Raw genomic sequence first — 21,930 nt, 5'->3', positions numbered from 1 at the left:
GAGGGTTAGAAGTCGATATTGAGTATATTCTAACCCAGGGAGACGGCGAGCGCCAATCGAGTTCCAATCACCCACCTCGGGCAGAGACGCTCCCTTTCGGGAGGAGACAGTTAGCACATAGTCTCAGGATGCTGAGAATGCATGCTGAGTACTCAGACCTAAAGAGAACATTATGCCATTCCTCACACCACCCCGCCCCAAGACTCGGGGAATACAGGAAGGAGACGGAGCAGGAAGGCCGCAGAGCTCTGGGGTGAGAACGAGTGCTGTGGAGTGCGGTCTCTGGGGCATGATGTGGCTTTCTCAGTCGTGAAACACAGCAGCTGCGGCCACCTGGACCCAAACGCGACCATCCGCACCCCATCACGCCCGGAAGGTGTTCATGAGCAGCTGCTGGCCAGAACTGGCTGCCAGGGAAGAAGGCGTCATTTCTCTTCAGGAATGTAGCCGCTACTAAGATGCCCAAGCTACAGGGAACAAGTCCACATCCGTGCACATGGAAACTACCTTAGTTAAACGCCGGACTATAGGAAGAAGGCAGCGAAGGAGGGGGATTTGCTGAGAAGAGGGAGTTGGGAAGGAGAAGGCAGGAGATAAGAAGAGAGAGCAATGGGTGAATATCAAAATACATCATATACACGTATAAAATTGTTCATTCTTTAAAAAAAAAGATCCAGGCTAGCTTTAGTACTTAGTAAGAACCTGTCTTGAAAATAATATTTATTCCCAATCATATTCTAACAATGGCGAAATTCTTCTCTTACCCAGATCATTAACAAATTGTTTCCTGCTTAGCCCTAGTACAAACATTCATACCCTCTTTATCCAAGAAGTCCCTGTCTGTCCCTTTGTTTATGGAAGTCGGTGTCACATGCTCTGTCTTCTACAGCAAATTTTCCCTTTCTGCCATCCTCTCTCCCTTCTTCTGATGATTTATTCTTTCTATCATGATGCCAAGCATTACAGACAATTACAGAAGGACACACTTTCCTACCTCTCTCTCAAACTTCAGTGCTAGAGTTGCTATGTTTATGCAAGGCCCTAGGCTTGTACACAGATAAGTAAGGAGTTTACACTGGCGATATTCAGGGGCTACTTCCCTGTCTCTTAGAAGCTCTCAGTGTTTGTGAAGAACAGGTTTTCATTACTGGAATTTTCTGTACATATGTCTAAATTTGTCACCCATACCAATTACGTAGAACTAATTATCCTTGTGATTACATGTGTTAAATTAAACAAGCAACACTCAGTCTGGATAGATGGCTAAGTATTTAAAAATAAGTTCTGTTCTTGCAGAGGACCCGAATTCAGCTCCTAGCACCATGTCGGGCAGTTATACTGTAATTGGGATCTAGCGCCCTCTTTTGACCTGCCTGGGTCTCTGCATTCATGTGCACACACCTACATATGGGCACACACATAAGCATTAATTTAAAAATAGTGTAATAAATCTTTGAATAGGCAATACCACTCCCATAAAGGACACTTATTTTGGAGAGAACTCACAGACCTTTGCTCAAGGCATTACTCAAAAACTCTAACTATAATTATTGAAGAAGATGAACCACTGAAAATCCAGTTTGGAAATGTCAAGTGCATTCTGACTGAACACAGTGTGGATATCGTCCATATACTTCAGATGAAGAAGGTGGAGATGAGTTGAGTTCTACCAGAATAGAGCAGAAGTTACTAAGTAAAGTGCGGCACAATAATCTGGGTGGTGGTGGCGCACACCTTTAATCCCAGCATTTGGGAGGCAGGGGCAGGCGAATCTCTGAGTCCGAGGCCCACATGGACTACAGAATGAGTTTCAGGACAGCTAAGGATACACAGAGAAAACCTATCTTAAAAAACCAAAATAAATAAATGAATGAATAAATAAATAAATAATCCCCATGATGATAACTGTTATGCAAATCAAAGCTCCTTTCGTAGGGTGCAAAATGTTTAATTATGTTATTTGTGTTTTAGAAGTATGATTTTTAAGAATGATTTATTAGTATGTATGCATACATCTTGTGAGTCGGTATGTGCGATGAGTGTGGGTACCTGCGGAGTCAGGAGATGGCATCAAATACCCTGGAGTTGGAATTACAGATGCTTATGAACTGCCCAGTGTGAGTTCTGGGATCCAAACTCAGATCCTCTGGCAGGGCAACAGTGCTCTTGACTGTTGAGCCACTGTTTGGACCCCAAATGAGACTTTATGAATCTGGTCTCTTGGAAAAAATGAATCTCCTAGCAATGTAGATGTGTTCAATGCATGTAAGGAATGAGTGGTGTTTTGATGAGCATTTATTATCATAATTAGCATCACTCTTACTTCTCTACACACTACCAGGCAATGCCACTGAGAAAGGGGGGAAATGACTGGCTGTAGGAAGGAAAGAGGCACAATTTATCTTCCGTCTCTCTTAGAGGCAGCCACAGTCGCAGGCGTAAACGGATGAATGGGCTCTGAGAACCACCACAGTGAAGTGTGGGAACGGAGCCCACAGGGGAATATGGGACCAGGGGAAACCTTCGGCAGCTGACACTGTGCTATCTGCCTTCCTCGTTTGTGTGCTTTCTGAGTCAGCATTAGCTAAATGTTCCAGAAAGCCAACCACAAAGTACAGCCTGGGCGTTCAAGGGATGTCACTCATTTCCTCTAGCGTTTCTGACAAATCAGAAGCTTGAAAGCAGGGAAATCCTCAACATATTTCCAGAACTCTCCATCCAGCCTGGTGATTGAGCATCTGTCTCCCTTACTGCTGCTGACCAGCGGCCGTGCTTCTGAGGGGTCTGCACAATGCTCAAGCACTTTAGCCTGGTGTTGCTTCTTGCCTCTGCTTGGACTACGAGGCTCCCTGTCCAAGGTGCTGTCCTAGCACAAGGTAGGTGTCTTACCAGGTTTCTAAATGGAGGATAGACAAGGTCTGGGGAACTCTGCTCTTGACCGTGGGCTGTTGGGAATGGGGAGACTCTTGAGGTCAACAGAAGATTGGATGAGTCTTGTTACTCAGCCAGAGATGTTTCTGCTGTGTTGTCAGCTTCATCAAAATGACTTAAATTTACCTTTACATCACTTGGAATTTTATTTAGGTTATGGGATATGTTTTTTAATAATAATGGTTTGAAATAAAATAATGAGAAGTCTTTTGATTTCAAAGCGTTTATTTAAGAAACAAGCCAGGGTTGTGAATATGTAAAGCGATGTCGAGCCTGAGGAGGAATGGGTAACTTATTAAATATCACCCACGTTATACTACTCTATGTAATTGCTTTAATCACAAGGTTATTCTGCTGCTAGTGGAATACAATGTTTTAATTTGCAGTAAATTCAATAGGCAGAAAATCAACTGAAAATACAGGTTTAAATTTCTACTCTCAGCAGCACTGAAGGGAAGGACTCTGGGGCTTCTGTGTTTGTGGGAAGCATATGAGGAAACCTCTTTCTGCATAGGAGAAACACTGAAACCACAGATCACGGATTACAGTCCTGGGCAAGTGAGGTAACAGGGTTATTAAGGAGAAATCATTCTGCTGAAGATGCTGAGACAGGCGCTGTATCAGGAACAGACATTCGGGCTTGATTGATAGATTGCTGGAGACAGTTTTTATGAGAGGTTAGAGCTGGATGCCCAGAACTGTCACATTTCAATAAACCTGGTCCTCTTAGAAATCCCCCCGAGACCATTCCCTTTCCCCCCTCCTGGTCCTCTTAGAAATCCCCCCGAGACCATTCCCTTTCCCCCCTCCTGGTCCTCTTAGAAATCCCCCCGAGACCATTCCCTTTCCCCCCTCCTGGTCCTCTTAGAAATCCCCCCGAGACCATTCCCATCCCCCCACCTGGTCCTCTTAGAAATCCCACCCAGAGACCATTCCCTTTCCCCGCTCCTGGTCCTCTTAGAAATCCCACCCAGAGACCATTCCCTTTCCCCCCTCCTGGTCCTCTTAGAAATCCCCCCGAGACCATTCCCTTTCCCCCCTCCTGGTCCTCTTAGAAATCCCCCCGAGACCATTCCCTTTCCCCCCTCCTGGTCCTCTTAGAAATCCCACCCAGAGACCATTCCCTTTCCCCCCTCCTGGTCCTCTTAGAAATCCCCCCGAGACCATTCCCTTTCCCCCCTCCTGGTCCTCTTAGAAATCCCACCCAGAGACCATTCCCTTTCCCCCCTCCTGGTCCTCTTATAAATCCCACCCAGAGACCATCCCCAACCCCCCTGCAACGCTGCCGTCACACAAGTTATTTTGGAGTCTTTTTTTTAAAGATAGCTTCTTATAGTCCAAATTCACTATGTATCTGAGAATGAGTTTGAACCCCTGATTCTTTTTGCCTTCATCTTGTCTTGTGAATGTTGGGATTACAGGTTTGTACCACCATGCCCAGCCTTAGCAATGGCGAAGAGTGACTTGAAGGCACTGCACACACTAGGCAAGCTCTCCCAGCTAAGCCACATCTCTAGACTTAGAAAATCATTCTTTGATAATGACCCTACCTATGTGCTTCATCCTCAGTAATGGCAATTTTTTCCTAAGGAAGTTAAATACTTTGAAAGAGCAGAAAGGTAGCTGGTTGCCAGCAGAAACTCCTACTGAACTCTGGTGATGTGGTGAGCACAGACAGAAACATCTTAAAGAATTTGTTAGAGAGAGATCCAGAATTGAGTGTATATGGAGTTCTTTGATTCCTCTCTCAATAAAACATTTTCTATATGAAATAAAAGGCTGGGTGGTGGTGGCGCACGCCTTTAATCCCAGCACTTGGAAGGCAGAAGCAGGCGGATCTCTGTGAGTTTGAGGCCTGCCTGGTCTATAAGAGCTAGTTCCAGGACAGCTAGGGCTGTAAACAGAGAAACTCTGTCTCACTCCTTCCCCCGCAAAAGACATTAGTGAAGCCAAGGGATTTGTCTGATCCATGCAGGTAGTAAATACTAACACTTGGCGTTGACTCCACCCTCTATGAGTTCCAAGAGCGTACTGTTCCTACAATCTGTGATGTTTTCTAAGCAGTCTTACAGAAAGCAGGATAGGAGTGGACCGTTAGATTCCAGCTCGGTGTTAGAGTTTCTAAATGAAACTGGAGAGCATGAAGATTCTATAATCCATCACCTCCCGTGCATCCGACTAGGTGCGCATTACCTAGTTTAGTTCTGAACACAAGGCCTGACAGGGTAGAATTTCACAGATGAAGGTATTGACTTGTCCCCAAGATTCAAACAGCCAAGTAGCAGCTAGTGAAGCAAGGAGTTCTTTGCCCGGGCTTGGGAATTTGAAATGGACTTTCACAGATAAAACCCGACAGGGATATGTGTGTCTGACAAGAAAATTTCATGCTGTTTTAAGTAAGTTTCCAGTTTGGGGCCATTAGGCTATCTCAGAATCATGAGGTCCTTGGACTGAAGGCTGGACATCCCTTCCAGAGCCCTGCAGAGCCATCACTTAGAAGGCTAAAATGTCTTTTTTTATGGGCCTCCAAAGATAAAACCCAACAGGAATAAGGAAGGCAATGGAATGCAATAAAACCTGGTAATTTTGTATAGGTCTGCAAGTTCCATTAAAGGGGGGGAAGCCCCCATATCCACTAGGTTTTGAGAAAAAAATTATTCTGAGAAGTTCCACTGTCTCAGCCTTTCCAGGAAGATCAGTCTGTGGTGGGTACACCAGTTGCTTAGAAGACCAAAGACAGGGCTGTTAGCTACAGTTGTCTATTAGTTCCTGGTATGGCAGATGCTATGTCAAGTCCTGTTAAAATTCATTCACATGACTCCCACCACCTGTGCAGTCGATGATGTTACTCTCTAAATTCCAAATAAGGAAATGAGCGCAAAAAGCTAGAATAACAATCATAAGGTCTCAGAACTACAGAGCAGCGTAGGTGATATCAAGCCCTGCTCCCACTCAAACTCAACTTTCTTTATTTAGTTCCCCTGCCCTGCAAGTTTTCCTGCCAACTCCTGCAGGAATTTCTGAGTGAGCCTGTCCTCCAATGGCCAGAAAGGACCTGAAATGGAGAACTCACATTCTTTTTAGCAAGCTCATGGCCAGGCCCTGTCAAGACAGGAGCATCCCTGGCCACATTACTTTGGAGTACTGGTAATGATTATTGTGTTAACCTGAGCTCTGAATTCTGTCTTCCTCAAAGCCTCAGAGCTTTCCTTAAGAGACTAAAAGACAATGTTTGAAGCAACTAAATCACCTAAACCCCACCCCAGGAACTGATTGATAGCTAAAGCTCTCGTGTGATTGGCAAGTTCCTTAGTGCGGAGTGAGCTCTTGGTCTGGAGATTTACAGGCGCCGCCAGGCATAGCAAGCATCTAATCCAGAAGGTAGTCCTTGTGGGATGTTCCTGGCCTGTGGTGTTATTTCTAAATCTAGCCGCAACCTCACAGACCTGGGTCGAGACAATGATTCTCTGTGAGAAAGCAGAGTCAGAGAGCTGGGAACAAAGCCAGAGGCAAACTGAAGACTTTATGATTTCCTTCCAGAGCTTTCCATTTCTGCATGCAGATACATGGGGGTCGCCCTTGTGGGCAGAAAGGTAAGCACGCAGATGAATTTCACAGAAGCTAGGGAGACCTGTCAGGTGCTGGGACTGACGCTGGCCAGCAAGGCCCAGATGGAAGCAGCACAGAAGTCTGGCTTTGAGACTTGCAGGTAAGAGCTTCACTAAAGCCAGTGTTACTGCTCAACAGTAGACTTGCTGCCTTCTATCCTCCGGCCACTCAACCGATGTGTATTCTCCTACAGCTACGGGTGGGTTGGAGAACAGATCTCCGTGATCCCTCGGATTTTCCCAAACCCCAAGTGTGGGAAGAATGGGGTAGGTGTCCTGATTTGGAACGCTTCCCCCCATCAAAAGTTCAGAGCCTATTGTCACAACGCATCTGGTAAGTGGGACCCACAGCCACTTTGCGTGGCCCATCTTCTCTGAGTGTCTCTAAATCTGGGACCTGTGGGACGGGCAACCCTGAGCAGCCACGGAAGTAACAGGATAAGTCTGGGTCCTCTAAATGTCCCAAGACCAGGCTGGGGGAAGCGATGTGCCCCGCAGAAGAGTATGTTAGAGAAGATACGGCTGAGTGAGAGCAGAGGACAGGGCGTTGCCAGAAGCTCAGGGTTGTCACCTCCACTTCCCGGGTTTCCTAAAAGATAAACAGGAAGTGGGAAGAAACAGATGTCTAGAAGTGTGTGATGCATCCCCTCAGACCAAGCAATTGAGGGGTTAGCTATCTCAAAGAACCTTGAATTTCCCGAGGAAGCCTTATCACCCTCAGTCTTCAAACAAGGAAATGTATCTATGGGGACGTTGGTCCACTTTTCTAATGCTTCTGTACTGGACATTCCCCGTTTCTGTGATAAAAGACCTGCACCTGACCGGTTTATAAAGCAAGGGAGGTTAGCTCAAAGTTCTGGAAAGTCAAGGTCATGGCACAGCAGCAATGGAGAGGACTTCATGTCATCACACTAAGACAGGGCAGCGTGGGAGAAGAGTGCTCATACGCTGAGATTGGAGGCCAGAGAGCGAGGGTCCCAGGAGAGCGCACTGATTTCTTCAGTACCCTTTCCTACCTCCAGCTAGGTTCCATCCCTTAAAGGTCCCACCGCCTCTCAGCATCGCCACCCTGGATTCTAAGACATAAACCCTGGGGGACACACTTGAGTCACATTCAAAGTCCAGTCTCAGTGAAAGGGTTCAAACTTGGCTCTAACTCTGACACTGCATTCTTCCCTCTGACACACAGAACTCACACGCTGCACCTGACATCTTGAAAACAAGGCCCCATCTCGCTCTTTTGAAGGAAGAAGTTGAAACTTAGAGAGTAGAGCTAATGGTTTGCAGCCATCCTGACGGGCTTGCCCACAGGCCTTGGTTGCCCTAACCTAATGGTTTTCCTAAGTCATTTCTCAGACCATTTTCTCAAAAAATACTTTGCTGTTCTCTGTGTCGTAAGAAGGCTGCTTGACTCACTACTCTTTACATGTGTCCAACTTTCTGAAGGTCAGATAGTGAGTGATTGTATATACACAGACAGATGTCAATATTAATTTGTAAGATCAGAGAGAAAAGTAAAGCTCACCAGCCAACTTCAGCAAAATTGAATCCAGGAATTCCAAGCAGTTCTCTGAACAAAAGGACTTTGACATAAGAAGGGCTCTTAGAGACACCCGTCCTGGTCCCTGCCTTCACCAATAGTTCAGTGTGTGTGTGTGTGTGTGTGTGTGTGTGTGTGTGTGTGTGTGTGTTGGGGTGAGGGCTTAGACTTCCCGCTGACTCTCCTTCTGACGTGATGGCTTGGCTCCATCCTTCTCTGTCCCCCCAGCCTGTCTTAGCCAGAGAACTAGTGGTATGTGTGAGGCTTATCTTACTGCCACCATTCCTAGGAGCTGGCCCTGCCTCCTAGTTGCTTCCCCACCTGCTGGCCACACAGTGCTATGGTACCAATCCCTCCGACTAAACAAAGGAGAGGAAGGGGACTCAGATGTGCCTGTTTCCTCCTGCTTCCTTTACGTTGTCCTCTCAGCCCCTGTTATTTCCTACACCCTGAAAGGTCAAGAGGTTTCATTGCTGGTGTAGGTGGTGTTGTGTAGCTGGGGTCACATGACAGCAAACAGCCAGTAGCGCCCGGTATTGATCGCTCCAACTTTGATTATTGGGGTAAGGCAGTGATTAGCAGATGGAAAATAAAATAAAAAGGCCCATTTTCTCCTTTGTAGTTAGTAGGTAATCTAGCAAATGGTATTTCAGCGCCATGCAGGTATCCCCACTCCAAACCACCACTGTGGTCCTTGCTGAAAACGGTCATCACATAGCAGTCTACAGAGTAGGGTTTTTCTAAGTCATTCCTCCTCTCCACATCTATCAGCTAGCCCCTCCCACAACACACACATGCGTGCATGTATACACACACTTTCTCCACCTTATACTACCACAGGCATGTGACACTTGATTTATTACAAGCATATTACAAGTTTTATGCTTATTGTTTAAGTCCTGTGCATGTTCCAAACCTGGTATGTGGGAGTCCTGAGAGTCACTACTGCTTCCCAGCAGTGGACAGGCCCAGGCTCACTTTGTATCCTCTCTGCTCCTGTGGGGAGAACAGCTCATTCCTCTGCGGCCCTCTGGTTCTTCTGAGTGCAAGATGCTAACCAGAACCGAGATCTGCATGAAAATTATGCTCATTACTAATGGTGTTTTTATTGAGTCTCAGCAAGGGTGGGGGGAGAGAAAGAGAGTTTCAACTCCAATTTAGTAATTCGCTTTTCTGACTTTGCCTTTTCTACCTCCTCCTACACCCACTATCTCAGTTCTCAGCAGACAGCACATTTTTTCTGTGCTACAACATACAAAATAGCAACGCCAGTATCTAAGGAGATAAATCTATTGAGTAAAACTGAGGATTTCTTCACCATCCCCTGGAAGAAAGTCCTGCTAGGACAGGTGATCAGGGAACTTCACACAGAAGTGACTGGACAAAACCCACCCTCGTTTGAAATGGAAGAGGTTTATTTGCTTCTGTTTGTGGTCTGTTATGGGGTACAGATTTTATTATTTAAAATTCCTCAAATACTTACATCAGCATGCTGCAATGGTCCAAAATAGTGAGGGAGGTCTTCCTCCTAGTCTTTTTGGCATATTTATTTCTGGTCTGTGCCCTTGTTTTGGGCATATAAACAGGTCTGTGGGCTATTGTTTACTTTTCCCACAGAAAAGAAGCTGGAATACCACACACTGCTCTGTGAATGACTTTTTCCACTTACAGCCTGGAAATTAGCTGGACTGTCTCACAGAGAGGTCTCTGATTTTTAATGACTGTGTTTTTAATGTACTCCAGTGGCTGTTTGTATAGTGACTTATTCAGCCCATCTTCTATTGGGGAACTTTTTAAGTTTTAGGAACTAGACATTTCTAGATTCTCCTATTCTGCACAATTTGCGAGACCCCTCTCCAGCCCCTGGAGGTCCTCTCTCATTCTGCGTCTGGCCCCTTCCCTACCTCATCCATTTGGTAATCGTTACTCTTCTGTTTGCCCTACAGTCTTAGGTGACTTCCTGTATAATGTAGTATGTAGCATGTGATGTCTTTTGCATATAAAAGTAGATACACATGAAAACTCTTAAATATGGTTAAAAAGGGTTGTGGACCCCTGTAAGAAATGTCCTTTCCTGCAGAGTAAATCCCAAGCCCTTTAACAGGGTAACCAGCAGTCTTGATACCCTGGCCAGATCTATCTCTCCAGCCCTGCCTCCTGTTTGCAGGCTTTTCCCTCCCGGGCACACTCACGCCATCTCTGGGGCCACACGATGCTCCTTGTCATTCTCCTGACCCGACTATTCTTGGATCATGCACGTCCTGCTGACCAGGACATCCTGTTCTCTCCCTGTAGACGAGTTCTGCTCTACTTGAGCCACACTGGCCTTCTTGTTCACTGAGCGGGTTCAGTGCAGTCATGCTCTCGCTCTGGGATTTTTTGTTTCCTTCCTGTGTCTGTCCTAGATCTCTAGCAACTGGCTACTTTCAGCTGCTGGGTCTCAGGTTAAGTACTGTCGTCCCGGGAGACTTCCTTCATCTCCACCTTTGCCGGTTTAACCCACACCCTGCTTCTTTTCACTGTTTATAGTCTCCTGAAATTCATGGGTTATTTATCCTTTATTACCTCCATTCTTCCAATGGATCAGAAGCTTTTTAAGAACAGGCACCTGGCATGGAGATGGTGCCCATAAGTAGCTGTGGAATGGACGCCATTAGACCTCCACACTCCACCCAAGTTCCTCTGGGCAGAAGCAGGAACTATACTTTATGTATCCCTGTGGTTTAGAACCCAACAGTGTCTATTGTTTCTGGGTTTTCTACTCTCGCTTTAACAAAAAATGTCCATTTTCTGAGGGATGAGCCTAGGAAAGAGAGGGAAGCGCAAGGCAATGAAACCAGCAATGATATCTATTTGAGCAGAGCTGTTTGCAAAGCGCCACGAATAGGAAACAATAGCGACTTGATGCGTGTGTAGTACTCATGACCTCAACTAGCGACACATTCCATTCTCAAAATCAAATCAACTTACTGAAACAATTTCTTGCATAGCTGCAGTTCTGGACAGTGGCACCCAGGGCTATAAATAACCAGGGTTTAAAACAGATGTCCATTTGTGTTGTAAGATATTGTGCAGCCCTGCCGCTTCCAAACTGATTGAGGAAGTAAATTTGATGTCTATGAACTTCAGCATCTTCCTGTGTACATGAAGGCTTGATAAAGGCTACCCGAGATAGCTAAACATCTGATCCATGGCGGACCCAGAGTTAGGAGAAGACAGACAGATGTGTTTCCTCGAAACTCTACAGAGTTGGGAAACACTAGTCTCCTCCTCCTCCTCCTCCTCCTCCTCCTCCTCCTCCTCCTCCTTCTTCTTCTTCTTCTTCTCTCTCTCTCTCTCTCTCTCTCTCTCTCTCTCTCTCTCTCTCTCTCTCTCTCTCTTTTTCTCTGTCTCTCTCTCATCACTGATTTTATTTTAGATCCTGTTCTAAGTGATATTGTAGGTCTCCCACCCCCTCAAGTTACTCCTTTCTTTCATTTGTTCCTTTCTTTATTTCTTCTTTATCAGACATTCACTGAGCATATACTGCATGCCAGGCACAATAATCCAATCAGACAAATGTCCTGCTGCGGGCGGTTCACAGTCATTCCAGAGGGGAACAAAATGATGGGAATCAGGATATGATCAGGCAAGGACCAGAATATGTGTCTAAAGACCCAGTCTAGAGAAGTCTGGAGCCTGGGGGAGAAATGACTAAGGAAACAGAATTTAATTTTCAAAGTAAAATCAACTTACTGAAATAATTTCTTGCATAACTGCAGTCCTGGCCAGTGACATCCAGTGCAACAAATAACCAGGGTTTAAAATGTCAATTTGTGTTGTAAGATATTGTGCAGCCCTGCAGCTTCCTAACTGATTGAGCAAGTAAATTTTGTCTATGAATCAGACAGAGGTTTTAAAGATGGAGAAGGTATCATGAGAAAGCCAGGGAGATTAAGAAACTAACCAGAACGGAAGGGCTAGCTGGACAGCGGGACCATTGAGAGAGAACTCGAGCTTTTGAGTCTCCTAGCCCCATGCTGTCAGCGTGGCTGGATCACCAAAGGCCTCGTCGACCGTCCAGGGGAGGCGGGTGCTGCAGGTACTAAGGAACGACATTGGGATTAGATTTGAATCTTGGTGAGACCTGAGTTCTGGCTGCAGTGAGGAGCCTGGTGGAGTCCTGCTGCCGCGCTTACTTCTTTTCCTTCTCCCAACAGACACCTGGGTTAACTCGTGCATTCCGGAAACCATCACCACATTCGACCCCATGCTTGACACTCAAACACCCGCAGTGGAGTTCCCTGTCAGTAGCAGCACCGACTCGGCTTCATCTCCGGACTCCACAACTCATGTTCCTGCTACCACTCGGGCTCCACCTTCCACCTCCATGGTACGGAAGACAAAGAAGATTTGTGTGACGGAAGTTTATACGGAACCTAACACCGTAGCTGCAGAAACAGAGCCTCCTGCTATAAGAGAAACGGCCTTCAAGAACGAAGCAGTTGGCTTTGGAGGTGAATGTCTTCTGGGTCTATTGGGCAGGCAACTGTGTGTGGCAAACAAACACAACATCCAGCTCATCCCCGTGCCAAGCACCCAGCACCTACTGGGCACAAATCAAAAGCTTAGCGCAAACTCCGCTTCCATAGACTCATAGCACTGGCTTTGAAAAAAGCCTCAAGGGTCAGGTCACACATCATGAGCATAAAAGAGCTTTACTGTTTTTTACAAATAAATTATCTTTTACTATAGACCCTGAAACATGTACCTACATGGCCTATGACTTTAACCCAAATGCCTGTTTCTCACAAGGACCTGTGAGACTGGTCTTGGGGCTCCAAGAAACAAGTTCTACCTTTTTCCACATTGCAGGGATAAAGGAGAAGTAAAGAACTCCCCACATTGTAAGCAGAGGGCTGGTGAGAGGACTGGGTGGGGGAAGGCACCTCCTGCCAAAGCCCAGGGACATAAACTCAATTCCCGGGACCCACACCATGGAAGAACTGACTCCGACCAGCTGTCCTTTGACCTGCACGTGTGGATGGTGTCATGTTAGAGTCTACACTCACCCACCAACACACACACACATACATACACATATGTACACACATGCACATATCACACACACACGTACACACACACCTACAGACACACACACAATGTGAAAAATAAAATTCTATGTGTATGATTAAGAACAGTCACAGAGAAGGGGCTTCTGCACTCTTATCCGTGTCACATGTAAAAAGCAGTCATTGCGTGCACAGACAACACGGTGTGCAGGCACAAGACCGACAAGCCTGTCTCCTCCCAGGTGTCCCCACAACCCTGCTGGTGCTGGCCCTCCTCTTCTTTGGCGCCGCAGCTGTCCTGGCGGTCTGCTACGTGAAAAGGTGAGTCTGTTGGCACATCTCTGATCTTGTGATCTTTGCACCTCGCTTGTACTCTTCCAGAGTTGTTACTGGCATTTGGTCAAAATGGAGACGGCAACCCCTCTCAGACCTCCCTACCCTGTGACCTCAGCACAAGTACGTCGTCTAGATATACAGTAGATATTGATTAATGGGCACCAAGCTGAAGAAATGAAAAAGGATAGGTCAACACTGGGGGAAATCTTAGGCTGAATTTGAGTTGGGGGTCTTCGTCTGGGATGAAGGAGTTGGGAAGACGTCCAGAGTTGGTCCTGTAGGTACTATCCCACATGAATGAACCCACTAATATGAATGAGTGATATATTCAAGTATGCCTGTATTAACATCAAAATAAAAATGCCTAGGGGGCTGTACCAGCCTGTCCTGTGGTAGACAGAGTGCTATTTGCTGTGACGTGTGTCACCTGAAGTCTCTCATTGTGATAAATGTCTGCACCGACAGGTATGTGAAGGCCTTCCCTTTCACAAACAAGAGTCCAAAGAAGGAAATGATCGAAACCAAGGTTGTAAAGGAAGAGAAAGCCGATGACATCAACTCTAATGAAGAATCAAAGAAAACTGATAAAAACCCAGAGGAGCCCAAAAGTCCACCCAGAACTACTGTGCGGTGCTTAGAAGCTGAAGTTTAGAGGAGCGAGAGCTGAGAAGCTCCACCTGAGGCAAGTTTCTTGCCAGGCAACCAAAAAAGCAAACTATTGTTGGTTCCTAGATAGTAAAAGACTGTGGAGTCCTCCATACGGAGGCCTCTCCTTATTGCAATCTTCTCTGGACTCCACTCTCCTACCTCCAATCTTTCCACAGCCTCCCTAGCCTGTCTGTCTCCCAGACACACAGAGAGGGAGCTTTCAAAGCGCCAGGCCCTAAAACAGCTCCTCAGCTCACATTCATACACAGGCCTCCAGGCTGCCAGACACCAGGTGAAGGCTGGAGTCCCTGAGACACTGGCAGCCCCGTAGTCCAAAATCTTCCTACAGGGAAATACGAGGCACAAGTAAAATAAGAAAAGATACAGGAGGTCATGGAGAGCCAGGTGACTTGAGACCTAATCTTTGGGAACCCCAAATAAACAGAGCACTAGCAGGGAGGCTGGGTACTGATAGCAGCCTTGTCGGCAGACTGTAAATAAAGGCTGGGGCCTGGAGCCGCTCCACAGACCCGAATCAGGTCTTCGAACACAGAAACGCTTTCTTATCTCTCTTTGGTTGCTGCTGTTCTCTATGAACAAATACACTTTTGTAAGAAACCAAAACCAGAGGGGCACGGGGGTGGAGATGTCTGTGGTAGAGCCTTTGCCTGGCATGCACAAAGCTCCCGGTCCAATACCAGAACCCGCCCACCCTCACAAACACAGAATGAAAGAAACAAAGACGCACATTTCCATTTTTAGCTGTTACAGAACCATTCTGAAAAAACAACTATGTTTAAAGTTAATAAAGTTTCAAAAGAAAAGTCTGATGATCTTCTACAGCCTGAGAACCTTTTACCCGAACGCTTGATACCAACAGTGTTATGAATTTCAGATTATGTTTGAAGTCTGCCACACTTGCATCTACATAATAATATATTAGAAGACCCAGTCTGAATATGAGATCTATTTATGTTTCACGTACACCCGTACACCCAGCCTGGAAGTAATTTCATACAACATTTTAAAAATAACTTTGCACGCGAGATAAAGATTCCTAGTGTGGCATTGTCCCCTGGGGGCATCATGTTGACTTCTAAACAGTTTCAGACTTGGTAAAAGTTTGGTTTTCAGATTTGGGGACTGAAGATGTCAGGTGCTAGGTGAGGTATGACATTCTGTAGTTTCATATTGTTTGTCAGAGAGTTGTGTATAGTGGGGCGTTGTCTGAAGCTAATGTTTTTCCCGCTTTGATGCCCCTAACTTGTCTACTTCAAACTAACTTTTTGTTGCTAAGACTAATCCATTTATTTTCTCTAACACAACAACTACTACAACCTTAATTTATTAATAACGTATTTGAAAGTGTATTCTTACCTCTACACGTCAACACATATCTTTGCGTGCCTTTAACAAACATATTACCAGCTCTCATCTTCCCAGCAAGGAGAACCTGAGACGTTAAGAACTATTGTACCCCAAATAAAGCATTTAGAAAGTTCCTCTGTTCCTTTATTTCCATAGGAATACGCTTGTGTAAAAATTAAATTACATCATAATCCATAATGAACACAGGAGTATATATGTCACCCTGTGGTCTGTCTTTGTTTCAAATGGTCTCATTTAAGCTGGTCAGTGTCATGATTTTAGTGTGAAATACCTCTCACGGGCTTGTGTGGTTGAACATTTGGTCTCCCCCTGATTCTGCCGTTCTGGGGTCTTGTGGACTTTTGGGAGTTATGTTTTACCTAGAGGAAATAGGTCTGGGGGTGGGCCTTAAGGTTTGTAACCCAGCCCTACTTGCTGCCCTCTCTTTGCTTCCTGAACCATAGCGACATGAGCCAGCCGGCTGATGCTCCTGCTGGCATGGACTCAGTTTCCCACCACTGTGTCTTCCCACTGTGATGAGCTTTCAAACCGAGCCAGAGCGAAGTCTTCCTCTCTGCTCAGGCATCGGCACAGCTGTGAGAAGAGGATTGCACAGTCAAGTTCACGCACAGTAGTCCTTTGCTTGGAACTCAGGTCCTGCATCCCAGTCTTCGTCAGAGTTCCCATGAGAGGCAGCGAGGGGAGAGCCAGAGAGCAAGAGCGAGAGTAGAAGCAGTCGTAATCTTTTAGACTCTGTGTCCAGTTCATGCTTAGAAGGAGAGGCTTATCCAAGTGTGTGCACGCCAGGATGCAGGGAGCTTGGGGAGCTGATTTAGAAGACTGTCCGCTACCACAGCAATGAATGAGTCCTCCCCGCTCCAGTGCAGCTTGCTCCTGCTGCCCTGCTAGCATACGCCACCATGCGTTATTATAATTACACACATTATCCTTCCTTCCTTTCCTAGCGTTTGTGCAGATACATGGAGGTACCACAGACAACAAAGGCTCTCAGAGGGCTGGAGGGATGGCTCGGTATTAAGAGCATCATCGGTTCTTGAAGTAGACCTAGGTTCTGTTCCCAGGACCCACATGGCAGTTTACAACCATCGGTATTCCAGTCCCAGGGGTTCCAACACTATCTTTTGATCTGTGAGCACCAGGCAAGCACATGGTGGTATACAGACATGCATACAGACAGAACATTCATACATATAAAATGAGTAAATTGTTTTCAAAAAGCAAAGCAACTCTCAGTATATAGTGAATGAGTGGATGTGTGTAAGCCTTGAGGCTAGTTATCTGTATTAAGTGCTAAGAATATTTTCTGTACGGCTAACTGTCCCTGCCCACCTAAATCTTGTCTTGATGGCTTTCTGTTGCTGCAGAATGCAGCTGTGAACTAACCAAAGGATAAATTATGATAAATTAATACTATTGAATATGATCTTTTCTCTCCGAGTTTAAATGGACTCACCTCTGCAATGAAGAGAACACATAATGTGTCTGGGAATTTGGGGGGAGTTGTTGTTGTTTGTGTTTAGGTGGATGGAACTGGTAGGCATTGGAAACGATGTCAGAGACAAGAGACAAACCTGATTCTAACTTGAATGGAAGCAAGGCTTTGTCTGCCAGGAATTTTGCCCTGCATGATTGTCAACGCAAGCAAGTAAACCCAAACACGAAGATGCTCTCTCAGAATGTCAAGAATTCAGTGGATAAGCTGAGGTTTGCATCTGTGTGGAGGAAGAGTCTTGTGGGGTCAATCAGAACTGAGAAATGAGATCTGTCTTAGTTAGGGCTTCTATTGCTGTGAGGTGGCGCCGTGACCGTGGCAATTTTCCCAAAGGAAACATTTAGTAGTTGAGGTGACTCACTTACACTTTTTCCAACAAAACCCTACCCACTCCAAGAAAGCCACACCTCCTATAGTGCCCCTCTCTATGAGCTCATGGCGGCCAAATATATTCAAACCACCACGAAGTCTGATGAATGGATCTGTAGCTCTGGTTATATTTTTCTTATTATGAATCCTACTTAAGTCTCCAGCTATGTGCGCAACAAACAGCTTCCACAGAGACTCTCGCACTGGGGCTAACTGGCTGATTTAACACGGCATGGCAGGGGAAGAGGTCATTCTTGCTGCGATGGATAGACTTCCTCTATTCTCCTCTCTCAAGACCATGGTTTGAGAGGCGCTGCTGCGACCTTCATTCCCCTGGATTTTTACTGTGGATAACTAGCTCCTCTCTGCTCTACACTGAGAACTGAGGGCAGTTCCATGCGCCACGGGAAAGCAGAAGAGTGGTCCTGAGAAGTGTGAAGTCTAACCATTTTCACGACTCGCTCTGTAGTTCTTGGGCGACTCACTTGCTGCCTCTGGGTCTCTGCTTCCTTCTCTGTAGAGAATGCAGTCAGCCCTGTCCACTGCGCAGCTTCATGACCTACACTCAGGAAGCTGATAATGTTCGCCATCCATAGCCGCTCACAGTCTTCCCACAGTCCTGTCCAGATGTTTGGTGACCTCGGACGTACCTGCCTGGGAAAGAAATACATTTCAAAAGGCAAATGCATCTGAGCTTCACTACAGAACTGTATATACTGGGACTGCACTCGACCTCAGGTTATCCCTGGAAAATTCCTGAGCTGTGGAGACCTGAATACTCACCACAAACTACAGCGTTATAAAATAATCCTTTTTTATAAACTTGGAGGCTTCTTCTATAACTTATTATCTATATATATGATTTCCTACAAACATTTTGACACTTTTTTATATATAAGAAAGAGGTCTCCCTGTCCTGCTATAGAATAATTTAATGACAGATGGTGGGCAATCCTCATGTGGTGATTTAGATAAGAAAGCCCCATAGCCTCAGATATTTGAATGCTTGGTCACCAGGGAGTGGCTCTATATGAAAGAATTAGAACAATTAGGAGGTGTGACTTTGTTAGAAAAAGTGTGTCACTGGGGGTGGACTTTGAGGTTTCAAAAGTCCATGCCAGGCCCAGCGTCTCTGTCTCTGTCTCTGTCTCTCTGTCTCTCTCTGTCTCTCTCTCTCTCTCTCTCTCTCTCTCTCTCTCTCTCTCTCTCTCTCTCTCTCAGCCTATGGCTCACAATGTAATTCTCAGATATTTCTCCTGCACCATGTATGCCACCACACTCCCTGCCATGATGGCAATGGACCGAGCCCCTGAAACTGTAATCAAGCCCTCCTCCCCTGTTAAATACTTTCTTTCATAAAAGTTGCACAGGGTCATGACGTCTCTTCACAGCAATAGTACAAGGACTAATATATGTTTCGGGTAACACTTACTGATAAGAGAGTGGTCTTATTTTGTTTTGTATTCTAGTTAATTCACCATACTTATGTGAAGTTAAGAAGAAAGCTGTTGCGCTAAGCAGTAACTGTCTAGACTTGTCATTGATGGTACTATTTTAATTATCACCTTATGTTATCTTGGTCCTGTAATCTCTTCTTTATTCCAATCTTTGCTGTACTCACTATAAAAAGGATACTGGCCCGACTTAAGATTTTCTTTATACAATCTATATAGAGTGATTTTTCTGACTTCCATGTTCAGTAAGGCACAACAATTAGTCTTTCAAAATAAACTTGCGCCGGGCGGTGGTGGCGCACGCCTTTAATCCCAGCACTCGGGAGGCAGAGGCAGGCGGATCTCTGTGAGTTCGAGACCAGCCTGGTCTACAAGAGCTAGTTCCAGGACAGGCTCCAAAGCCACAGAGAAACCCTGTCTTGAAAAACAAAACAAAAAATAAAATAAAATAAAATAAAATAAAATAAAATAAACTTGCAGTCAGGTGGTAATGGTGCACTCCTTCAATCCCAGCACTCATGGAGGCAGAGGCAGGCAGATCTCTGTGAATTTGAGATCACCCTGGTCTACAGAGTAAGTTCCAGGACAGCCAGGAACTGTCTTGAAACCTTGTCTTGAAAAACCATAAAATAATAATGATAATGATAATAATAATAATCTAGCTATATCTTTTCCCATAACTTTACTGAAGTATAGTTGACCAACAGTAAACTACATATGGGCAAGGTATACAATTTGAAAAGTCTTCACATAATATTCATGTCCATGAAATCATCAACTAAGACAACGAACATAGCCAGCACCCTAAAACGTTTCTTTCTACCCCTTCAAAGGTTTTGAGGGGTGGTGCTTGAGTCTGAACCAAGGTTTCATGCATGCCAGACATGTGTTCACCACTGCGGTAGCCACTTCTAGTCCCCATTTGGTCACTGTAGTGTTTCTCACCTGACACCATTCTCTCAGCAACAACTGATCTGATTTTTGTCACTAAAGATTGCTTGAGGGGAGAGCCTTTTCTATTTTTAAAAGCCTATTTTCTTTTAGTCCAGGTATTTGGGTTCATCTGTAGGCAGAAGCTGCTTATTCATTTCCTGGCCTCCCACACATGAAATAATCACACAAAACTATATTAATTGCAACACTGTTTGGCTTATTTGCTCAGGCTTCTTTTAACTAACTCTTATATCTTAAATTAGCCCATTCCTATTATTTTGCATTTTACCACAAGGCTTGTGGCCTACCAGTAAGGTTCCCAGGCATCTGTTGCCTTTGGCGGCTACAGGGTGTCTCCCTGACTCCACCTTCTTTTCTCCTTTATCTCTGCATGGGATTCCCACCTTGCTCTATTCTGTGCTGCCATAGGCCCAAAGCAAATTCTTTATTAACCAAAGATAATAAAGCATATTCACAGCATACAGAGGGGAATCCCACATCATTCATCTACATTGTTGAATGTGTCAATGTATTCTTTATTATTGCTGAGTAGTATTATGAATTTATAAGAAAGTGAACTGTTTTCCATTCTCCTGTTGACAGATATCTTAGTTAGAGCTCTATTGCTGTGAAGAGACATCATGGCAACTCTTTTAAAGGAAAACACTTAACTGGGGCTGGCTTACAGTTCATTATTAGTCCATTATTGTCATGGCAGGAAGAAGTAGCTGAGAGTTCTACATCTGGATCTGCAGCAGCAGGAAGAGAGAGTGACACTGGGCCTGGCTTGAACATCTGAAACCTCAAAGCCCACCCCCAGTGACATACTTCCTCCAAAAATCTACATCTATTCCAACAAGACCATGCCTCCTAATTGTACCACTCCTGTGGGCCTATGGGGACCACTTTCATTTAAACCACCACATCAGGCATCTGGTTGTTTCTAGTTTGGGTCTATTACAAATAATTCCAATTTTGGTGACCCAATTTTTGCATGGTTATGTGCTAGAAATGGGATGACTGCATTATGTGGTTAGACCAAGTGTGCTTAGCTTTAAAAAAAATGCCCATGAAACTGAGAAGCTTCTGTAAAGCAAAGGAAATGCTTAATAAGGCAAAATGGTTGCTTACACCAACCTCACATCGGACAGAAGGCTGATATCCAAAATATACAAAGAACTCAAGAAATTTGACATCAAAAGAACAAATAATCCAATAAAAAATGGGGTACAGACCTAAACGAAGAACTCTCAACAGGAGACTCTAAAATGGCTGAAAGACACTTCAGGACATTGTCAGCATCCTTAGTCACCAGAGAAATGTAAATCAAAACAACTCTGAGATTTCATCTTACACCTGTCAGAAATATTAAGATTAAAAACACTGATGACAGCTTATGCTGGAGAGGATGTGGAGTAAGGGGAACACTCCTCCATTGTTGGTTGGAGTGCAAACTTGTACAGCCTCTTTGGAAATCAGTATGATGATTTCTTAGAAAACTAGGAAACTATCTCAAGATCCAGAAATACCACTTTTGGGTATCCAAAGGATGCTTAATCATGCCACAAGGACATGTGCTCAACTATGTTCATAGCAGCATTGTTTGTCATAGCCAGAACTTGGAAACAACCTAAATGCCTCTTCACCAAAGAATGGATAAGGAAAATGTGGCACATTTACACAATAAAGTACTACTCAGTGGTAAAAAGTAAATACATCTTGAAATTTGCAGGCAAATGGATGGATCTAGAAAAAACCATATTGACTGAGGTACCCTGACCCAGAAAGACAAACATGTACTCAACTCATAAGTGGCTTAGCTTACAGTCTACAACCTCAGAGAACCTCGACAACAAAGAGGACCCTAAGAGAGACAGACATGGATCTACATAGGAAGGAGAAAAAGACAAGATCTTCTGAGTAAATTAGGAGTGTGAGGGTCACGGAAGAGGGTAGAAGGGGAGAGGAGGAAGGGATGGGAGTGAAGAAAAATGTATAGATCAATAAAAACAATTTAAAAGGACCACGATCTTTTCACTATAATTGTATCATCTTACACACATCTTGCAGGCAATCTATAATAATCCCAGTTCAGCATTCTTGTCACCATCTCATATTGCCCTTAGGTGCTCTTGTGGTATTGTGCTGACACTTCATTTTCCTCCTAATTTACATTTCC

At 45.0% G+C, this 21,930-nt stretch overlaps 1 protein-coding gene across 1 annotated transcript; it reads left to right on the top strand.

The window, feature by feature from the left end:
* The first annotated feature begins 2,685 nt into the window (after positions 1–2,685).
* Lyve1 (lymphatic vessel endothelial hyaluronan receptor 1) lies at positions 2,686–15,615 on the top strand. Its single transcript, XM_075971893.1, has 6 exons — positions 2,686–2,876; positions 6,472–6,640; positions 6,734–6,873; positions 12,279–12,575; positions 13,373–13,451; positions 13,932–15,615. Exons 1-6 carry the CDS (start codon positions 2,792–2,794, stop codon positions 14,116–14,118), a joined length of 957 nt encoding a protein of 318 aa, XP_075828008.1. The 5' UTR covers positions 2,686–2,791; the 3' UTR covers positions 14,119–15,615.
* Positions 15,616–21,930: the final 6,315 nt, after the last annotated feature.

This window comes from Microtus pennsylvanicus, chromosome 5 (genome assembly GCF_037038515.1).
Source record: "Microtus pennsylvanicus isolate mMicPen1 chromosome 5, mMicPen1.hap1, whole genome shotgun sequence".
NCBI lineage: Eukaryota > Metazoa > Chordata > Mammalia > Rodentia > Cricetidae > Microtus > Microtus pennsylvanicus.
This window is presented reverse-complemented; position numbering and strand designations above follow the sequence as displayed.